This window comes from Achroia grisella, unplaced genomic scaffold (assembly GCF_030625045.1).
Source record: "Achroia grisella isolate CSIRO2021 unplaced genomic scaffold, CSIRO_AGI_Agris_v1 utg840, whole genome shotgun sequence".
Lineage (NCBI taxonomy): Eukaryota > Metazoa > Arthropoda > Insecta > Lepidoptera > Pyralidae > Achroia > Achroia grisella.
The window spans coordinates 1959414-1981102 of NW_026713038.1; the positions used below are offsets into that span (position 1 = coordinate 1959414).

General features: G+C 32.5%; 1 protein-coding gene across 1 annotated transcript in view; it reads right to left on the reverse strand.

The window, feature by feature from the left end:
* LOC131852144 (tRNA (adenine(58)-N(1))-methyltransferase catalytic subunit TRMT61A) overlaps positions 1 to 21689 on the reverse strand; it is a 77792-nt gene that overhangs the window by 26613 nt on the left and 29490 nt on the right. The window contains exon 5 of the mRNA XM_059202786.1: positions 13151 to 13320. Within this exon, the coding sequence (XP_059058769.1) occupies positions 13151 to 13320 (170 nt within the window). The remainder of the gene's footprint in view (positions 1 to 13150; positions 13321 to 21689) is intronic.

Sequence of the window (21689 nt, forward strand, 5' to 3'; positions counted from 1 at the left end):
ATTCTACACTATAGCACAAACAATAAATAATTTTACAAATGAATCTTGTATTTTTATATCAAATTTGGTAATGTAGGTACCATATAGAGAGCAGATTATTTTGTAAGTACATTCAGAACAGAACTTGTAACAGAATTGCCAATTACTGAATATAATCATAAATAGGATAATAAAAAGTGTGTGCGGAATAACGAAATAATAATAATAAGTGATCACCGACCATTCAACTTAAAAAAATATTAACACGTTTTTAAATTCTACATAATAGTAATATACGTTTTAGCATAAAATAGCGTGAATATATGATTATTATAATGTTCACTATATATTCAATACTATAAATTTATTTGTCTAAGATTCTTATGGCGTGTCAACGAGATGCATTTTATGGTGTTGTTATTAAAATATATTGTTTTAACGTTCTTAAAGAATATATTATGATTGTTTTCTAAAAATATCATGTTTTTTAAACACATAATGTGTCTTGATATAAGTTAATTTTCACAAACATGATATTAAATATCGGTTTTTGTTTTTATTTAGAAACTAGCTGTTACCTGCGATTTCGTCTGCGTGGAGTTTGACTTTTTTAATATGAAAATAAATAACATTTCTATAATAAAAATAAGTCTAACTTAAATTATAGGCTCCATTTTGACGACCTCGGTGGTATAGCGGTTTACCACACCGCTTTACTTCCGATGGTCACGGGTTCGTTTCCTCCACGGCACAAACATTTGTATTCATGAGTATGATTGTTTGTGTCAGGTTTTCTATGTACATATAACATGTATGTATTTACTAAAAAAAAACAATCTATGTATTTGTATCAGTCACTTAGTACCCATAACACAGGCTTTAGCTAGTTTTACTTGGGTCTAGATAACGCTGGGTGAATTGTCTTGAATTTTTTTTTTAAATCTCTTTTCGGTTCACTATTGTACAAAGTCGTAAACTCTAGTACTACATTATAATGAATGTAATCAATGCTGGAGTACTAGACTAGTGTATTTAGTTTAGCCATCACCGTATATGGTGTAGCAACGTGCAAGACATTATATTTTATGTAAAAGATAACAACAATAATTTATTCGTAGCGCCTTTAATCAATACGATATATTACTATTGGTTTTGATACGATAAACGCGATCGCGTGGCCACAGCGTTATAATGTACATCATATTTTACAAATAATGATCACCTCCAGGTTTATTGGTCTGAGAGAACGAGGTTTGTGGCTAAAAGAATTATTACAGTACTGATTTGTTTATACTGGGCATATTTAGTGAAGAAAAGTCTTAGTACCTAGGGGCCATACATAGATTATATCACACCAACTAAAGTTTCAATATTTACGTCGTCCCGTGACCAAAACGATTGTAACAGCTTTGAAATATCGGGTATTATATATAACAATATATTAATAAATGTAATATTATCATGGTAAATATATCGTTTAGACGTTTAGTCGATGTGTACTCATTTTAATTTAACATATATGGTCGTTCGTTAGATACTATAAAGCCTTCCGTTTACTTAAGAATTAAAAAAAACATGATTTTATTGGCTCTTTCGGACAATTGAATGTTTTCTATGTACCTATGTTATGTATGTATTTACCACAAAAGTATTCATTTATTTCTATCAAATTCAAATTCAAATTCAAAATATCTTTATTCATGTAGGTCTATTACAGACTCTTATGATATGTCAAATCTACCGTCAGTTCGGAATGATATCGAGATGAGAAGAACTGACAAGAAACTCAGCTCGTAATTTTTTCAAATAATAGTGGAACATGTTAATACAGTTATTAAAATTCAAATTTGGGAGAATAGAGTGACCACCAGCATATGCTATCGCAAAGAACAAAAAATTTAATCAGTGTTCACAACCTGAACAGACCAGTCCCCACAAGCAGCACCCGTAGACAGAGCCACCCATCATTGTACTCAACCATATAGCGAGCATGACTGTTTCAAGTTACTCCACTACGTCAATTATATTATTTACAGCATAGGCTGTACCGATCACAGTTTTCACCCATTACAATATTAAATTTACATTATTTAATTTACAATATGTCATTACAAAATTTATAATAAGTTTCTTTATTGTTATTACATTATCCATGTCAATGGGAAAAATTATATGCCTCATAACAAAAGTTAAAATTGTAATTAAGTCCACACATTGTCAAAACACAAACTCTGCTTAACTTAGGACTAGATGGTGCTTGTTGAATTGTCCAGGATTATTATTATTATTGCCAATGTAAAACTGACATTCGGTGACGAAATTCACCGAGTCATCTAGTTTAAAAACAAAACGGACAACACTACAGGAAATACAAATAGATAATTAATTAACAGAAAAAACATTTTAATATAGCCAATTTTTAATTCCACATGCGGTCATTTCACTTATAATTGACTTCCACTAAATACATAACGATTTCAATGCTATGTTATGGCCAAAAAGCTGATGATCCATCTGATAATCATTGGTAACAGTCAGATACATGAACGACATCACATACATCACAATATACAGACATTGTGTAGCTCATGCGATATAATAACAGCAAAAGAAGTTTTATAACATCAAGCCAAGTGTACTGCAAGTACTCCTGTATTGACAAGTCCAATTTTCTTACAAATTGAGATAGTACATCATCTATCTCTGTCTGTGGTCATAACTCATATTTATTTATGAATAATTAAATTGAATCCAATATCTTCGAGAGCAAGAAAACAGCGGGCAATATTAACAGTATCTGATTGAGGGTAGTTGCAATATATCTTCTTGGGCGTTAATAGCTCCGACTTGCCTATTATTTTGTCAAGTGCCGATTTATAGATGGCAACACTAACGGTACACCTTTGTAGTCCTGGGTATATAGGCCGAGTGAAGATATTATCGTGCCGGATAAAGTGTTAAACTAAAGGTTATTTAGGCGTTAATAAAATAAGAGTATTGTGAGAAATGAACGCTCTGTTAGGTACACCTAGGACGGAGATTTAATTTCTCTTTTCTATTTGTATTCTATATGCTGGAACATTAAAGAGCTTATTGAATACGAATTTATATTGCTTTATATTTTGACTGTTGCGGTATGGTCATGCCTTTTAAATTTGCAAGAAAAAGGCACCAGTTAAACTGCATCTGCATTTTGAAAACCAAGGCAACTGAATAATTATATCATAGTAAAACAAAATAGTGTAAAAACATATTAATTAAAAAATGTAAAAGTGTATTATGTTAAACTAAAACTTTTATGGAAACTAAATAGATTGTGATATTTATTTTTATAATCGATAAGGTTTGAACTTCGAACACAGATTTATTTTTTCACAATAGATTAGTCGTTTCTAATCCATATTGTAAAATTGTTTATAACATATTTTTTTATGTATGCGTAAAATAATAAATTATGTTGCTTGTGTAAACTGACTATTAAAATGCGATAATTTACAGTGAAAACTGTTTTCTCATGGTTTGAAATCAATTTTACTTGTATGAGCCAACCTCGTGACGACCGCTGACTATAAGTTTTCCACACATCCAATCGAGAGCAGTAAGTTGTAAGTTCTCGACAAAGACAAGCCAACAATCAGACGGGTTAACCTTACAGATACCACACGCTTAATACAAAACAGAATTAAGTAAACAACCAACTTTATGAATATGACTTACGCAATGAATAGCAAAGCCTTTAAAATTGATTTTAATAATTTGTACTTTTTAAGTTAATGGCGCAGTGTAGAATTAAATCGAAGCCACTCACAAGATGTTCAGTCATTAAGTAAGTATTAAACTATGTTTTATTTTTAAAATACATAGTGACGGAATATAAACAGTTTCCAGTTATAAAATTATTTTTATGCAAGAGTTCTATCGCGTTCAAATGTTTATTTTGTGTATTACACCCTAGTTACGGTTTAGTTATAAACAAAATTTCATTTGAATCCTAACTAGGCATAAACTCTTTAGAGGTATACTTTGTACAGTTGTTTCTCTTCGTCCACCTATTAGTATCTTCTGTGTTACGTTTGGAGGGTGAGATATGCCACTGACATTATAGGCCCTGTAAGAGGTATATCTTACGTGGCATGGAAGTTACAAAAAAAGCTTTAACATTCATAACATTTGTAGGCTACGGAATAAAAGTGTCTGACAGTTAGCAGTCTGTATAATTTTTTCATCTGTGTGCTGTAACGAGCGATTTCACGGCGCAGGCGCATCCTTTCGCCACGGCTGTCGGCGACGGCGTTCGATCACGCCGCCATCTTGTCTGCGCATACGACAGATTTGTTGCGTCACACGCGCTACAATATTGTGGATCGTGTTACACTGCCCTGGATCTCTTTGTTCTTTGATTCCAATGCAGTGAATAGTGTTGGTAAATATTATTCGATACAGTGCTATGTAAATGACGAGTTTGGTTTCTATGACTATTGTATTATGTTACCTATATTCAATTTATAAACTATCTACATGTAATGTAGCCACGACTCTTCAGGTTCCTCTCCACGTGGCCCTCATTGTTGTGAATTCGAAACGATATGGACTGTTTGAGCCGACTTTGCCATCCCTTCATCTTTTGCTAGTGTCAGTATACGTATATCAGCGCAAGTGGATGGGATTTTCCATAACCATCCATAAAAACTGACAAAGTATATTGTTACGATTGTTTAATTAAATTAAAATAAAAGGTGTAATTATTAAAGCGTATGTAGTTCTGCCATCCAATATCATTATAACATGAAACTAAATGATATATGATGATATGATCTTATACAAACATGAACTATATTTCTTGTACTGTTTTAGAAATTATTCATCGATTAAGAGATAATTCAAGTAGATGTAAAATTATACTATAGTATATTATTATTTTTGTTTCGTAAGAATCTTTTCCTGAAAACACGACATTAAAAAAAATTACGAAATCGGTTCAGCCGTTCACACGCGATGTGTAACCAAGAGAAATACGGATTCATTTTTATATACGTACATGTAAGTAAATTGAAAGACTATTCTTTCAGAAATGTTTTCATAATGTAAAATGTCATCTAATATTAGTGGATATTAGAGATAGCTTCAATGTTTGGACTGGCGATCAGCGTCCGCGACAGGAACTGGCCACGTCGAGATAACGCCATTAGATCGCATCTCGGTGCGCACGCGCCGTCCGGTTTATTTCAGACCGTGAAATTAAAAAGATTTGGTTACGTCAATTAATTGTGTTGTAATGGTGCTTAATGTGTTGAGTTGTCGAAACTTTTTGTTGCTGCGTGTATATAATTGAAATAGAATAGATAAGAGGGGAAGATAGATTATCCAATAGTAGGCAAGTTTAATCAAACAAAGAACTATCGAACTACTATTAAGTAATGTTAAATGGGTAAATGTTTTTTTTTTTATGTAACTGGAATAGCAACAACAACCAACAACAAATATATAGGGGTATATCCACTATAAGTGGTAACCGTCTATATAAATATGTAGCATCATGGATATCATGTCATCATGTACCACCCGTGGATTCTCTAGGATCTAACGGTATACGTTGGTGAGGCAATATTGCAGAATGATACGATGAGCATGACGTCAGTGTGGAATAACGTTACGTGGTATAGTGGGGATAATGTGACTACTGGAGTAGTAGGGTACCTTAGGTGGGTAAACTTGACCGTTACTGTCATTTAAAAAAACATGAAACACTTCATTCAAACAGTCTGATTATTATCAAAATCGATCAGCATCAGAGAAATTCGACTTATTACAATACATTCCCTGCTTCCCCTCACTCTTGTAACTCGGCCATCGGGCATGCCTTTTTACTACGTGTATAGGACAGGATGACAACATGACGGCCCATTTTACCGCTGTTATACTTGACAGTTAGTACGATAGAGTCAGTTGTATCGTTATCAAATATCCAATCTTGTACTCTATTGATTTTAATGTCTAACGTTTACCGGTCAACGAGCTTTATGTGTTTAGTTACTAGATGATATTTGCGGTATTGGCTGCAGCATTTTAAGACTATAACAGTACATGTATTGTTTGGCGGCCTCGGTGGTCTAGCGATTTAATTTGCTATCTATAAAGTCGGGTTAGATTCCCACACGATACATAGATTTGTAATATGATTCTTAATTCTTTCAGATTAAAATATATAGTTTGGGACTCGATGGTATGGTAAAAAACAAAATAACTAGCTGCTAAAATACAAAATAATAGGAAAGAGAAAAGATGTTATAGATTTTATTTTATTAAGAGTTTTTTTATTTTAAAATATATTTATTTTCAATATTTGTAGTTTAAGAGCACATATAATTAAATTCATATAATTATAAAAAATATATTATACATATTAATTAATCTATTATATTAAAGGAAAGAAATTTTATATTGTTATTAATTGATAAACTGAAAATTGATTTACCTATTGAACCTACTTTTTCAGCGGGATAGCCAGATTGTTTTATATAAAATATTCAATTAAATCATTATATCAGTCACTTTTCTAATATTAAAATCACATTACTCAAAAACGACTTGCCTGGACATTGCAAGAAATATTTGATTATATTGAAATATATTTATTTGTGTTAGCGAACTTCATTCCTAAAATTGCTCAAATAAGTATACAATACCCGCTAGTAAATCCTCTCTTACATATCTTAAAAAAAAACTATATCCTACCCTAAAATATTATTTTAGCAGTTGCTATACTATTTTAGCGGCATATACTCGTATGTACAATACAGGTCGATCAGTCACTGCTATAAGTAATGTGGGAAGGTGAGCGAAGGGCTTTGTTTGGCGGCAGCTGCGTCGGCGCACGGATAAATCATTTTCATAACTGCGCCTGATCTAAATAAGGAGAGGCGCTTGTTTAGATAACTAGTAATTAAGATGAACGCCTGGTTAGGTCTGTGGTTAACGGATCTGTGGTATAGGGCACTCAGATATTGCTGGTATGATTACTGTAATATATTAACAGACTGAAAAGTTGAGAGGTTTACCATTCACTGCATATATATATGTATATGCAAGTTCTATATCCTTTATACAAAACAAACAAACTTACATTTATATTATATGGTGGTCACTCTATACTCCATTAATGAATCTGTGTTTTTGTAAACATGTACAAACACACAGATTTAAAACAATAAGAGCAGCGTTTCTTGTCAGTTCTTCTTAACTCAAATGCTCTCCGAACAGACGATAGTTTTTGACATACCATAAGAGTCTGTAATAGAGCTACATGTATACATAAAGATATTTTGATTTAATTAATAATTTATTATTATTTAATTACTAATAGCAATTTATATCCAATAAATATGCTGTCAAAAACAGTCCTATATGAATTTAAGAGCATAATCATTATCTTCTAGCAATATATGAAATCACTGATTCTGTTATAAAGTCGCTAAAAATATTAAGATCATAACTAAGACCACAAAAAACTACTGTTTTGAAATATGCATCATACAACACATGCCTCATTTAAAAATCTGTATACGAAAAGAAAGGCTTTAAGGTAACGACAACAATCTAGACATATCCTCACATAGCATGGTTGGTCCCTTACCGAGACGGCGCTATTAGCTGATAGTTATGACTTGTTACTACCATACAAACCTCTTGGTTGGAATTACGGGAGACCGTATTAGGGCGCGCTGCATGAGGTCAAAGTTCGATAGTAGTTTTAGGAACGTATCGTTGGATATGGCAACTATTAAATGGGATCAGGTTGCCTAGTACAGATTAAGTGAATTATAACGCACTTAAAGGGTACTATCCATATTGTTGTCATTAAGCAGTATTACATAATATGTTTTCTTCTAATTTACAAAAGCCAAATATTCCTGACTGTTTCTTGGACGATCGAATTTAGTCAAATACCAAAATTAATATCATCCTAACTCCTGCAGACAAAAATTTTACGACCTCATTGGTTTAGCTGTGTTAAACACACACCACCTTACTTTCGATGGTCATGGGTTCGATTCCTCACACGGCACAAAGAATTGTATTAATGAGTATGATTATTCGTGTCGGTCTGGGTATTATCTTATAATATGTATGTATTTACAAAAAAATCTATGTATTTGTATCTGTTATCTGACATGTATCTATAACACAATCTTTAGCTACCTTAACTTGGTTCTAGATGGCGCTGTGTGAATTGTCCTGAGATTATTAAATTAATATTTAAAAAAAAATTGTTTCTGCTTTGCAATAATTTAGAATTCATTACATTTAGAGATAAAGAAGAGATTTCCTTATAATATAGACATTAGATTATTCAATTTATGTCCATAAAACATAATTCAACGTAACCCAAGCTGTCAAACAGTGCAGCGTGGCATTAATTAAATTGTTTATTGTCACCAGGAATTTAACTAGGTGACTGTGCTTAATCATTTAGTTCAACCTACGCATGACATGTTTTTAAATATTTAATGTGTAATATTAATACAGAATACTATCGGTGCCCGCGGTTTCACTCGCGTGAAATTTTTAGCCTATGTGGTGGGAAATTGCGGAAAAATATAGCAAATAAGGTTTCACCACCATGCGGTAGGGCGCGGTCGCTGGTTCAGAAAATATTTAATTGCTGACTGTAAAACATATATAATACTGTCGCACAGATCACAATGATATAAGCACAAAACACAAAAATATTGTCCAAATTCGAGATTAACTTTTAGCAGCGTGCACGGCGGTTGATTGTTCAAATCAGAGAGTTTTCGAAGTGAATAGATGCACAATTGCACTCGCAGTGACGCGACAGAGGCGCCACTTTACAGGTACATACTTACCCGCTAAATTACAAATATACAAACCTTGACTGCAAATACAACAGACCAGCGAAATAACAATATATATAATTGTTAACAATAAAAATGTTATAAATGGCGTAACCACTATGTATTATTCTGATGTATATATATTCTGATTCTGTACCATATATTATCGTAGTTTTATTAAAGTCCATTACGAAATGGTTGGTTTGTATGGATTGACGAATTCATACGAATTCATTTAAGGTTGACGAATATTATTTTTTTCTAGTGACATAGCTTATAATAATACTCAGGCTAATACTTATAATAATAATATAGCATTCTAATGGTAAAAAAATTATGAAATCGGTCTAGTATATTTAAATCATCGTTACAAACATATATAAATAGAGATTTTGCTTTTCATAATATCAGTGTAGATACCTTCACGACGACTTATCTCAGATGAGGTAATCAAAGGAATTGTCAACTGTTTATGTCGTGGATGTTTATTACGAAATTAATATCATGCGTATCATCCGATAAATAGCGGTAAACGCTGTATCTAATAATACATAATATCATCTATTTTCCTTATTATTTCTCACTAGAGTGACTTCGTATCTGTATACAATTCTTTAAATCACCATCCACTATCGTGTAAAATCCTTACAATATATGTACCTATATTTATTTTAGACTAGCTGACACCCGCAACTTCGTTTGCGACTGTCTTACTTACTTGACATTTATCATTATATTTCCCCCAATTTATATAATATATTTTTGAATTAGAGTCTATATGTTATTCTGTATAGTTTCGTCAAAATCCATTCAGTAGTTTTTGCGTGAAAGAGTAACAAACACCCATACTTACAAGCTCGCGTTTATAATATTAGTAAGATTATTTCAGAATATCCGTAGTGTTTAATTTGTAAAAAAAATTAATTAATTTGTAAAAGAAATTGTAATTTCTTAAATGTAGTGTTTTAGGAGATAACACAATAATAACAAATGGACAAAATAAAATAAATCGATTTTTTTACAAAATTAATTATTATTTCTTAGAGGGTTTTTCAATTTTCTCCATATTAAACAACACTCAGTAAAATTCGATCTGGTTTCTGGTTTCTACAGAAAAAATACAGACAGACAGTTTTCACCTTGTCACGATCCCCTATCCAATTCCAACGGGGATCGAATTTACGACGGCCTGAGCCGAGTTTCCCCTCTCCCTCCCCCCCTTACGGCGGTCTCAGACGTGTCTGTCAGGCAGGAGTTGGCCTTCAGCCGCAGTCGTCCTTCCGCAGACATGAAGTGCCATCTGCACTCACCTTCTAATGTGCGGTGAAGCTGTAAAGGCCAGCTGCGCCCACAGCATTAGAATAGTTCGAAAAAAAACCATTCCAGTTAAAAAAATAGATGACATAATATTAATATTATCAATGGTTTTTGGAATGACTTTGAATTAAGTTATATATTTAGTAATAATAATAACCCGCAATATTTTGTCTCGAGTAAATTTCTAATATAATTATATCGAACAATGTTTCGACAAAACACGAGCATTACGGAACAAAACCCTCGCGTTGTCCGCTGTACTGTAGATATTTAAATGAATTATGCGTTCAGAAATCAATGTGTAATGGAAATAGTAGCGGTCGAGATTTATTAAAATTTATGAATAGGTATTTATTAAACAGTCTGTAACTCGCCAACATTGTCAGTATCTAATTTATAAATGTATAGAAACACGTGGGGCCTATTAATGTTGTAAGTAGAAAAGGAAATAATGTCTATCAACCCAGATAATAATATTATTACCATAATGCTACATTTTAATAAAATATATTCTAAATATATTCCTACATATACCACAGCGCCATTATTGAATCTTTTTTAAATAGTTATCTCATTATTCTTCTGTCTCTTCTTTACATAGTATAAAACAGTCGTCGCCGCTATATGTTCGCTTATATCTTTTAAATTACGCATTTTTTTAATGTAGTTTTCAGCAATAGATATATTGATTCAAGGGGAATATGTATATGTATAATACATGCATGTTATAGTATAGAACAAGCTGAGAAATTCAAAGATTTGTAATGTATCCGGGACGAGTCGCTAGTGTAATGTAATTTTAAAATAACGATATCAAACACCATTTCACCACCATAACGAAACGTATTCAAATTTTGTGAAAATGTCATAAAATTGCAAAAATTATACATCATTTCTGCAATTTATATTTGAAGACGATTCGGCAATATCAAAATATTGTATTTTGGATTCAACTGAAATCAATGTTGCAATTATATGTAGTAGTAGATTTATAGATGTCATGTTTGACAGGTTTATCTAACCACAAATCGACATCTAAGATTTTAAGTCAGGATGTAATTCCTCGGGCAGGTTGGAGAGTTCTAGATTAGCAAATATTAGCGTACTTTGTTCTTAATCAGGCGTATAAAATATACAATTGGACTTATAGCAAACCAGATTCATTCTATTAAATTTTCAATAGCATAATTAAGACCAGCAGTCGTAGAGCTGACTGTGATTTATTCGTAATCAACAATACACTTACACACTTGGATCTGGGTTTTATGTTCCGCAACTAGTCGTAACTTCTTTTACTTTCATTTACAGTCAATACTAAATATGGTTATTTAGTTATTCCATCATCGACCATGTTATAAAATGCAATATTAATGAAGCAATAGAAATAGCTACAGCAACTGGAATTTCATACACAACGAAATGTCAAATCCTTTTGTCATTATAATTTTTAATGTTTAGAACTTCGTATGTAAATATTAATTTAAAATATGTGACACATTAGTAATAGATCTTGTAGTAATCAAGTCTATACATATAACAAAAACAGATATCCGTGACTCTATATGGGTATATGACAAAAGTATTAGATGACTTTATCGACGCAATAGAACTCAAAACAATGCATCATCATCACAAGCTGCATCGCATTGCATCAACTACCCGCATTCTTATTTCTTTTTCACTTAGCGTTCATTGCGATTTCTTTTTCTTGCTAGGTCTGTAGGGGTCGTAGCGATAATTAATTTACAGGCAAGTTCTTCAATAATGAAGGTACCAGATATAAACAGATTTTACTAATGTGACTAGATAGTTCTATAAATTAGAGTGGTCCAACAAATAACCAGTATTTACTTTTTTGTAATTTGTTTTAACAATTTTCAATAATTACTATTACACGACATTTAGTACTTCTCTTTCAGTAATTATAAGCTAATTTTATAAAAGGAGATCATGCGGAATAAAATGCATAAAAAAAATTATTAAGCAATGTTACGTATTTAAAAAAATCTACAAACACTATTGCCCGCGTTATATTTTCAATTGACACTCTAAGTGCTGCAGGTATCCCTACATAATGATTGCCAAAAATAAAACGAAGATATAATTCTAAAAGTCCGTGATAATTTCAATTAGATGTGAGATTCACAGATTTTCTCGAACCATCTAAACTAAACAATAGCAATTTGTATCCGGGACACCGTTGAATGGAGCACAGTGGGTAATAGATTTTAAATAACTGCGCATACGTTGTTCTAACTTATTCTGTCAATTATCGACTCGTTAGTCTCTGATAGATCCAAGAGAGTGCCGTAACTTGGTTAAGTAATGTGTGAGGTCAATGGATTGCGCTGCTGATATATTAAACTATTAAGCCTTGGTACTTGGTAAGTGCTTCGCAAAAGTGCTACAAATTTGCGGCAGAGATACAAAAGGATTTATTTAATCTATATATACTTGAAGGGTTTGCACTGTCATTAATGACATTAATTGATTTTTAGTTTTATCTAGGCAGACTTTTCAAAAAGTCGTATGCGTGGGTACCGCTGGCTTCAGCCGTCAAGCGACTTACTCTGTAAGCATTTCGGTTGAAGAGTGAGATAATACAGTAAAATTATATGATGCAATACATGTATAGGTTCATTTAAAATTTCATTCACTCATTTTAAATTTCTATTCATAAATTCAAATTTCTAGTCCTTTTTTATGGTGTGGAATAATAATTCGAAAGACCCTCCCTCATCAGAGAGATGACGAGGGGGTGTGTGGGATTCTTAGACAAAAAAACCACCACCGTGTGGTGCCAAGCGCCATTGCCCGGAGTCGCAAGGTCGCGTAAACATTCTACAGCGACTACGGCGGCAAATTCCCAGTCCTAGCGATTACTAATACATATATTGAGATATCAGTCAATCAGTGAATTAGTCTAAGACCCTTTTATACTAGTAGATTGGTATTTAACAATAAAGAGTAAGTATGTATGATTGATTAACAACGCTTACCTTGTGTTTCAGGAATGATAGGTCCCTAACTGGTACAGTCCTCCTGGTGACCTTGAGTTCGCTCTGCAGAACCTCCATGGTTGTTAACTCTTGGAACCCATGCTGTTCCAACGCTAGGCATGTCCTCTGAACTTGCTCTATGCACGGTGAGAACGAGCAGAACCGACCACCTGCAAGCGAAAATGATTAATTTGTGGCGAGTTTAAAAAATGATAAACAACAAGATTAATCGTTGTACGTCTTCAATAGAGTGTGTAATAGGTTTTTTCTTTGCTAGTCTATATTTTTGCCATTTCGAATAATGAACTTCAATAAAATTAATTTTATCAATTATATTAGGTAATTATTATATATTCTTCATTGCACTTTAGTGTCTAAACATTGTAAATACTGACGGCCTCGGTAGTCTAGCGGTTAAGTACACCGCTTTACATCCGATGGGGTTCGATTCCTCGCAAAGTAAAAAGATTAAGTATTCATGAGTATGATTGATTATATCGGTCGGATATTTTTTATGTTTGTATGTATGTATGTATATTATTTATATACTTATAAAAAAAATTATCTAAGTATTTATATCAGTTGCCTAATACGCATAACACAATGGCTTGGAAATACATGGTGTTGCGTGAAAAAATAAAAAAAAAACCTATTATAGAAAACGTGAGCAAAGGTGGACTTGTGTTTAAAAGACATTAATTTATTATACAATGCTATACTGAGAGCTAAGCATTGGGTGGTTTAATACAAGATTGAAGAGATTGATTGAACGAGAATAAGTAGGGAAGTTGGCAGGTAGAAAATAACCGTAGATACTATAGACAAAAGAACAGTGATCACAGATATGCCGATTTTAATTAACAATTGATAAAAGTAGAAGTTATCAACAAGATATTTGCAATCTTTTATTAACCAAATCATGTAACATCTATATAGTTAATATACTTGAAATGACAATCTTCCTATTGACATCTTTTGTAAAATAGATTTTATATGAATCTCATATTCCCATCACAACCGGACGCCACCCTGCAACGTCCTAAAGCGACAGGGAGGATCGACCTCAGTCACAAACAAATAAAACGACCGGTTACTTCATAATGCGCGTGCGCATTAAAAAAGATCTAGACATAACAAAATGTCGACAGATGTTTTCATTCCCATGTGATAGATACAAGATGGCCGGCCGTTTAGATAGTTCCTTTTTGTTATCGAGATACCGTTTTGAAATTTTTACAAGTTGAAAACGCTACGGGAACGACACAGTCTTTTATGTGGGCCGCATTGCTCTTATCAGTCAAATCTTATCGACCAATAAGGACGGCGGACGTCGCTCACTCCAACTGTCTAGTCAGATGCGCGAGCGCATCTCCGCGGGGGGCGAATTTGAAATTGTTCCATTTTTAAATGTATCGCATGTCTAGATGATGTAAAGCATGTGGAAGAGCATTAGCATAATACTGGTTGGGTTCAAGTAATGAAGCTATTATACCACTCGCCATACGTGGCTTTAATGGCGCATATGAACCAATGCTGCATAGGCGAGCAATCCGCTTATCATTCACGCCTCATCTACGCAGAAGTGTAAATAGTACATTGATTACTTTAATGGATGAATAAAATTTTAATAAGGAACTCTGGACAACAGCACCCTTAGTATTAAACTAAGCAGGGCTTTTAATATCGGTATTATATTGATATACTTGAATTCGTCCGTATATTTATTTATATAATAATACACCCAGACAACAAAGTTATAATTTGTATTGTATAGAAATCAAATCCGCGAACATTGGAAATAATTCGTTAGGGAATACCGGTAGAAGTAGCAATAAAGTAATAATGAAAGTATCAATTTTGGTTCTTCTAGTTTTGTGCGGTTGAAAAAAATATATAGAATATAGATTATATCGAACAACAAGAATTTGAGAGTATTGAGATATTTGTTAAGTTTTAAAATTTCTCAAGTTAATATAATTTTATTCATAACTGTATCGTAATATTTTTAGAATATAATTGACACCACAAAAGATATGACTGATTTTAAACGAATTTTAGATTGATTTGTATATTTTTGAATTTGTAATTATGGATGAAACCCTGGAGCTGAAGGTAGTATATACTGCGGTGGCATAACCGAGTATAGGTGGCGAAATATGGATACGCTATCTTAATGTATCGATAGTCAGGTCGTGGGACTGGCGAGTGTACAGTCAGGATCATGTACATATATGTATTCATATACATATAAGTTAGTGGACAAAAATATATCAGGGCACGAATTTAGTATCCTATATTTTTTTGTAACCGTAAAAGTGGCTAATGTTATTTTTATAAAGAAATAATAGGTTCTTTAGTGAGATAGGCTAAGGAAATAAATTCCTAAAATTTTCATTGGGATAAAATGTTTTTTCATAGTTTATACCATTATGTCATATATCTAGTGGTTCGGTTTAAAATAATTATCAATCACCTAAATTAGGTTAGATTATTAGGTACTTTAACGAGCGCACTATTAACGAGCCATTAGATTATTTAAGCCATATTTTAATTAATAATGTTTAAATGTATTATTGTCTATTAAATATACTGCTTTAAATAACTATTTCTTCAGGTATAATTAATAAATTTCGCTCAAATGTATTTTGAACACAATTTTAATGTATCATTATTTAATTTATAATAAATATATAATAAAAGTAACATATGTAAGCTTATCAACACCTGGTACGATATATATGTGTTGTATAATTTTTATTTCCAAGTAAATAGGCGGATCTACATGTTGCCGAGTGTACTGGTGTCGATTAGCCCGACGGGGCTGCGCTTCGTGTTATCTAGCTGGTGTCGCCATGTTTGGATAATGTACTGTGGGATATAATACTTTAATTATTATCAGCTACAAACAGTCTTACGTACATGTATGTAGATCTTTACGTCTTTATGTGTGAAATATCAGACAGAAATGAAGCATCCATATGAAGAATATATTGGATCAGAAAAACAGCTCGAGTCTAGTTAAAATCTGCTATTTTCTTTGATTGTATTTTATTATTTTAATTTCTTTATATAATACTATACTACGTGTGAGTTCCGTATATATTTTAAATTAAAATATACAAAATAGACACATTACTATTATGAGTAATAAATTTGTAAAATAATGCAAAATTAATAAAATAAATTGATTAAAAGTAAATTTTCAAAAAATATTTTAACTTTCAGTTAAAACCAAAACATTTTAAAAAAATAAGAACACACATATTGAATTTATAACCTAATTTTTATACACATTAGTGATAAGAAAACCTACGAGTATATAATTCCAAATCGAGTGGAATCTTAATAAATCGTGGAACCTCTACTGACGCTTCGATTCGAATGTTTAATTAAAGTTAATTAATCACCGACGACGTTGTGATTACATATAAACAGCCGATCTGAAGGTTATATATTTCAAGTAAGTTAAATAATATTTAGACACTTTTTGAATAACAGTGTCTACACCTCCTAATAAATTCTCCAGTAGACTATAATTAAGCAACAAAATGGTCCATTTTAATTTATATAGCTGGCCCGTTTTATCGACGCAGCTATAAAAATATAAAACTCATTGATCATGATTTGTCTAATTTACACTGGCGTGCCGAATGACTGAATACATTAAAATAAATATACGGCATAATTAGTGATCGATTTTATAATTAGCATGTAAAATTATAGGTTTGTACAGTGCGTAATGCGTATGAACTGTTTAATATAATACAATTTGTTATAAAAATTCTTATTTTTGTACATAAGTAAATAAAGCCTTTGCTTAGGACATCATACTGTGGCATCGTACATAAAAAATCTCATTAAATTACATATACTCGGATATGAAATATTTCATTTTATTTAAAAAAGGTATATAAAAATTTCATGGTAAAATATAAAGATTGTCATTATATATTTAATTAAAAGTTTAAAGTATTAATCACTGTTAAAAAGATGACCAAATAGCAAATTTCTTTAATATAATGTGAATAATTTGATATATTTACAATGTTATACAAATATATACTGTTTTAAGACTTCAGATCTAGAAGTAAATTATGATATTTCTAATACAATTTCCAATCATTGAAATTATTTACATTAATAAGATCTTATTATTCAACGACCAATAACTCTTAGATAATTTAAATGTCCACTGTACCTATTAATTTACTTGCTCCCAGGTGTTGGATATTGCAATTTTCAATTCGAAAATTGGTTTATTTAAATAATTGAACCTATGACAAAGTTCTGTATCCATCAGAAATGAGGGCGATTTCCGGAGGTAGGTACATTTTATGCCTACACCGCGCCGCAAATTATACCTTTTTTTTAGTTTTGTACTAATTATAAAATAATTTAAGTAGTACGACTCATGCATTCTCTGCACAGACGACAAAAAAACATATTTCGTCTGTGCGATAATGTATGAGGAGTATTACTTATATTAAATATATGTTTATTTATTTAGACGTTATTTTATTTACATTTATTTTATAAAAATAAAAAAGTTATGCAGAGTTGATGTTTGTAATGAATTAATATTTATTGATATCACTATTATCTAGTGAGGGTCACAGGATGTAATTGTTTCTAGGATGGCCATGTAGATGGCTATGGTTTAAAGTCCGCTTAGGTACCTACATTGTTAGCAATAGGCCACTAATCCCCATTACTAAAACAATCCTCTCTCCTAGGCAGGTCGAGTTACCTAATTTGCTAACAAATACACATTTGAAGCGTTAATTAAACAGCTGTTACAGTTAATGTCAAGTTTATGTATTGTGCCAGGGTAGAACAATAGCGTTAGTCATCCTCGGTTCGGTTGCGACACGGCGCGGGTCAGGGGACAGGAATGCTGCCTAATTGACAGATTAGTGACGACGGGGTTGAATTATACGAATCGACGGTGTGAGCTTGGCGAGGCATTAATTAATTGCTGCACGGTTTTGTTGACACGCATTGTAATTGAAATCGATTGGCAAACGTTTGCCAAACTTCAGCTACCTTTGTTTACGTACTATGTAAGATGCATTCAAGATTTTTAACCGACTATGGAAATCATTAATGTGTAATGTTTCTCGGGAATATTCGGTACTTTAGGATGATTTCTAATTTATTAATACTCGGTAGTGGATTTTAATGAATGGGGATGTCAGCAGAGTCTGTTGTAGGAGTGCTATCATCATATGATACAAATCGTAAATAAAATATTTGTAGGATCACAAACACGCATTGTCAGCTGTCGTTGTTATGCTTAATAACACTTGAGATCCACACGCTTTGTTATCTGTATTTACTTTACTAAAAACTCGGAAATATAAATTGACACATACTTCGACAGGATAAAATAAATAGGTATAAGTAGTTCAAATATAGATGCAGCACTTAAGTAGCTATTTAATTCGCTAAGCTATTGATTCGTTAGGCCTACAAATCGTAGTGTTAGTTAGCGATTACAGACTTTAACGAAGTTAATAAACAGAGATGATCAATTGCACATGTAAACAAGCTTTATTACCATCATTTGAAATGATTGCGTAGTGAATTAAAATGAATTCTGTAGGTGTTGTTGACTATGAAAATATTGGCTTAACGTGTAGAACAACATTGGACTGTGCAAGTACCCGTTTAGAGTTTGAAGAGGCTATCCATATCGATCTAAACGTTGTCGATGGATTTTGTAACTATTTAGAGAAACGTTACGTAACAAGGGCTTTGTACGATGAGTACCCCATTCACTGACAATAAGTAGAGATGCCGTTAAAACACTATAAAGTTATCGATACGTGAAAGTATATTTAATGAAATGAAGAGATTTAGTGTTTAACAAAACTCTTCTTAAAGGGCGAGAATAATTTGAAAGATTTATTGCATTGTGTCTGTTTCCCAGTACCTAATAAAAGAAATACGGGAAAAATTTATACTACAAGCAGAAGAGACAAGTATTATAAATACTTAAAAAAAAATTAGTAGGTACTGAATATATATTTTACAAAAAGGAAACTGAATATAAAGCTCCTTAAATTACTACATAAACGTAAATATCGGAAAAATAAAGCTATAAAATTTTAGAACAATTTATCGATATCGATACTGTACATCACTATGGCCAATGTTGTTGAGGTAACGCAACATATCACAATAGTTCTGAGACGCGTCACTAACAATACTGGACAAGCCATTGATGTATTAGCGTGATAGTGCAGTGAAATCACATGTGTGCCCTGCGCGGGCGCAGCTAATGAGGTCGGCACATTCGTGCGTATTGTTTCAGTGATTTAAAATTAAATTACATCAACGTTTAAACTGGTTTTTTAACTGTTACAATTTTGTTGTAACCTTCGAAATGGAAAGTGTGATTGATGCCGTTAATCAGGGTTCATGTTATAAAATTAATACTAATGCTCACACATATTAGTCTCTCACAGCATCCTAGTGATGACAAAGTGTGATGACACTTATAATGGTATTACTTAGTCGCTATAGAAACTGACTGATACAAATAAAAACTGGCCATTATAATATGTAGAGGTTGTCTGTGTGAATTCTGATATAATAGACCGTGGTCTATTATTTTCAGAAATTTTCGCCTGAATGAAACATGAACTTTCGCATTTATAATATTGATTAATAAGATATTATGTGAATTGAAGTTATTGATATTAACCTTTACAGATGTAAGTTTATTTTTAATAAAACATATTTTTATTCTATTGATATTCATCAATCTCCACTAGTGATCCGTCAGCGTAAACTTATACGTAAATAGGTTTACGGCGACTAAGCCGCAGGGGTGAATCATCTTATTAACATCCTTAAAAAAATAGACAGACACTTTCGAGTTTATAATATTAGTATGGATGAGTCGAATGACCTGTAATTTATTTATATTGCAAATATTTCCTTTGGACAATAAAGCCGTCCGTAGGTAATATGAAGTGCAAATCCGCGTCTTGCGCGGGGCGTCGTCGCTGGGGTGGCCCGCACATACGTCGGCTCCGCCCCCGCCGCGGGCATCTGCGAGAAACTCTCACTGTGACTATTATCAAATACCAAGCTCAAATGTGGTAATTTAATGTAAACAGTTACATGTAACGTGGATTGTCCTGTCATGTTTGTATGCTTCGATTCTATAATGTTTTTGATTTATATACTTATGGTGCCAAATTTTGGTTAAACACTATTGTAAAAAAATATTATTTTCAAATAAGACTCTTTCGGCCCCTAATGGGAGGCTAGCTAACAACTTCAATTCCGAAGAACTTGTAAGAAGCTCATCTGATGCATATTTTTATGTTATCAGATTATTTTTTTAAATAAACTATCATAAGAATAATAGATATATATCGGGACTTCTTGTCTGAACAGTTTACGCCAGACAAGGTCCTCTTCCAAATAAGTCTTTAGTCAATAAACATTTCTTTATAAAAAAAATGTAAAAATCAAAATATCTACTTAAATAAGTATGTATTTCCAAATTACCAGTACTTTACAATACTGGAATGGTATAAAACATTCCTTCCTGTTCCTGTTACGTCCCGCTGTCTGTCTGTTTCTCAGCTTTCTTCTATACCAGGCAATATATTTGCATACAGATTCCACCGTTATTAAGATATTTTTTCACGATGTGTATATAATGCACTCGTATTGCATTTATAAGTATAATAACTATATTAGTATATATATACATATTTATATAATACTAATTACTCAAAGGTTCAGTGGAAAACCGGATAAGGGGTGACCTCAAACGCATGGACAGATTTTATGATTGCAATGCCCAAATGTAATATGACTGTTCAATGTTAAATTTGAAATGGTCTGTTAGGTATAAAGTTTAGCATTTAAATACGTAGATGAACGCTTTTATTAATCATAGACTAAAGACAAAAAGTACTATAGAACCTATGTGCAAAAATGCAAAGTGTATTGCTACCTGGAAAGTAACTGATACTGGATAACAAAGTTCCCAGTAAGAGGAGTCAATTAATTTAAAAAGCATTCGTTAATTTTATTAATGCAGCTGAGCCTAAATCTACGATCACTGAAGATGTGATCGCTGCGCCTTCTCATTTTCGAAATTAGCAAATGAATAAAAAACAAACTGTTGGAAACCGCCAACAGAGTGGACAAGATAAAGGGATATACAGAGAGGTGCTGCGTTCAGGGTAAAGATAACACCATTAACGCCGGTGAGGCTGCCAGGCAAAACAATGGAACGGGACAACACTATGACAGAACCAATTCAGAAAGCCTTACTAACTAAATCCTACGAGAGCAAATTTAATCTTACGACACAGTAAATTAAATTCAAATTTGAATGAAGCTCGTCTGGCTGTTGTACTTAAACGTGTCGGGGCCACTTAGCAACATTGTCAGGAGAGAAAATGGGACAGCGTGCGATTGTAATGATACCGAAATGAGTGGAGTAAAGTTTTTCTCAGCCACCCAGCCAGCAACATAATTAATGATGCTCGTGTCGCAGACGAATTTATAAATT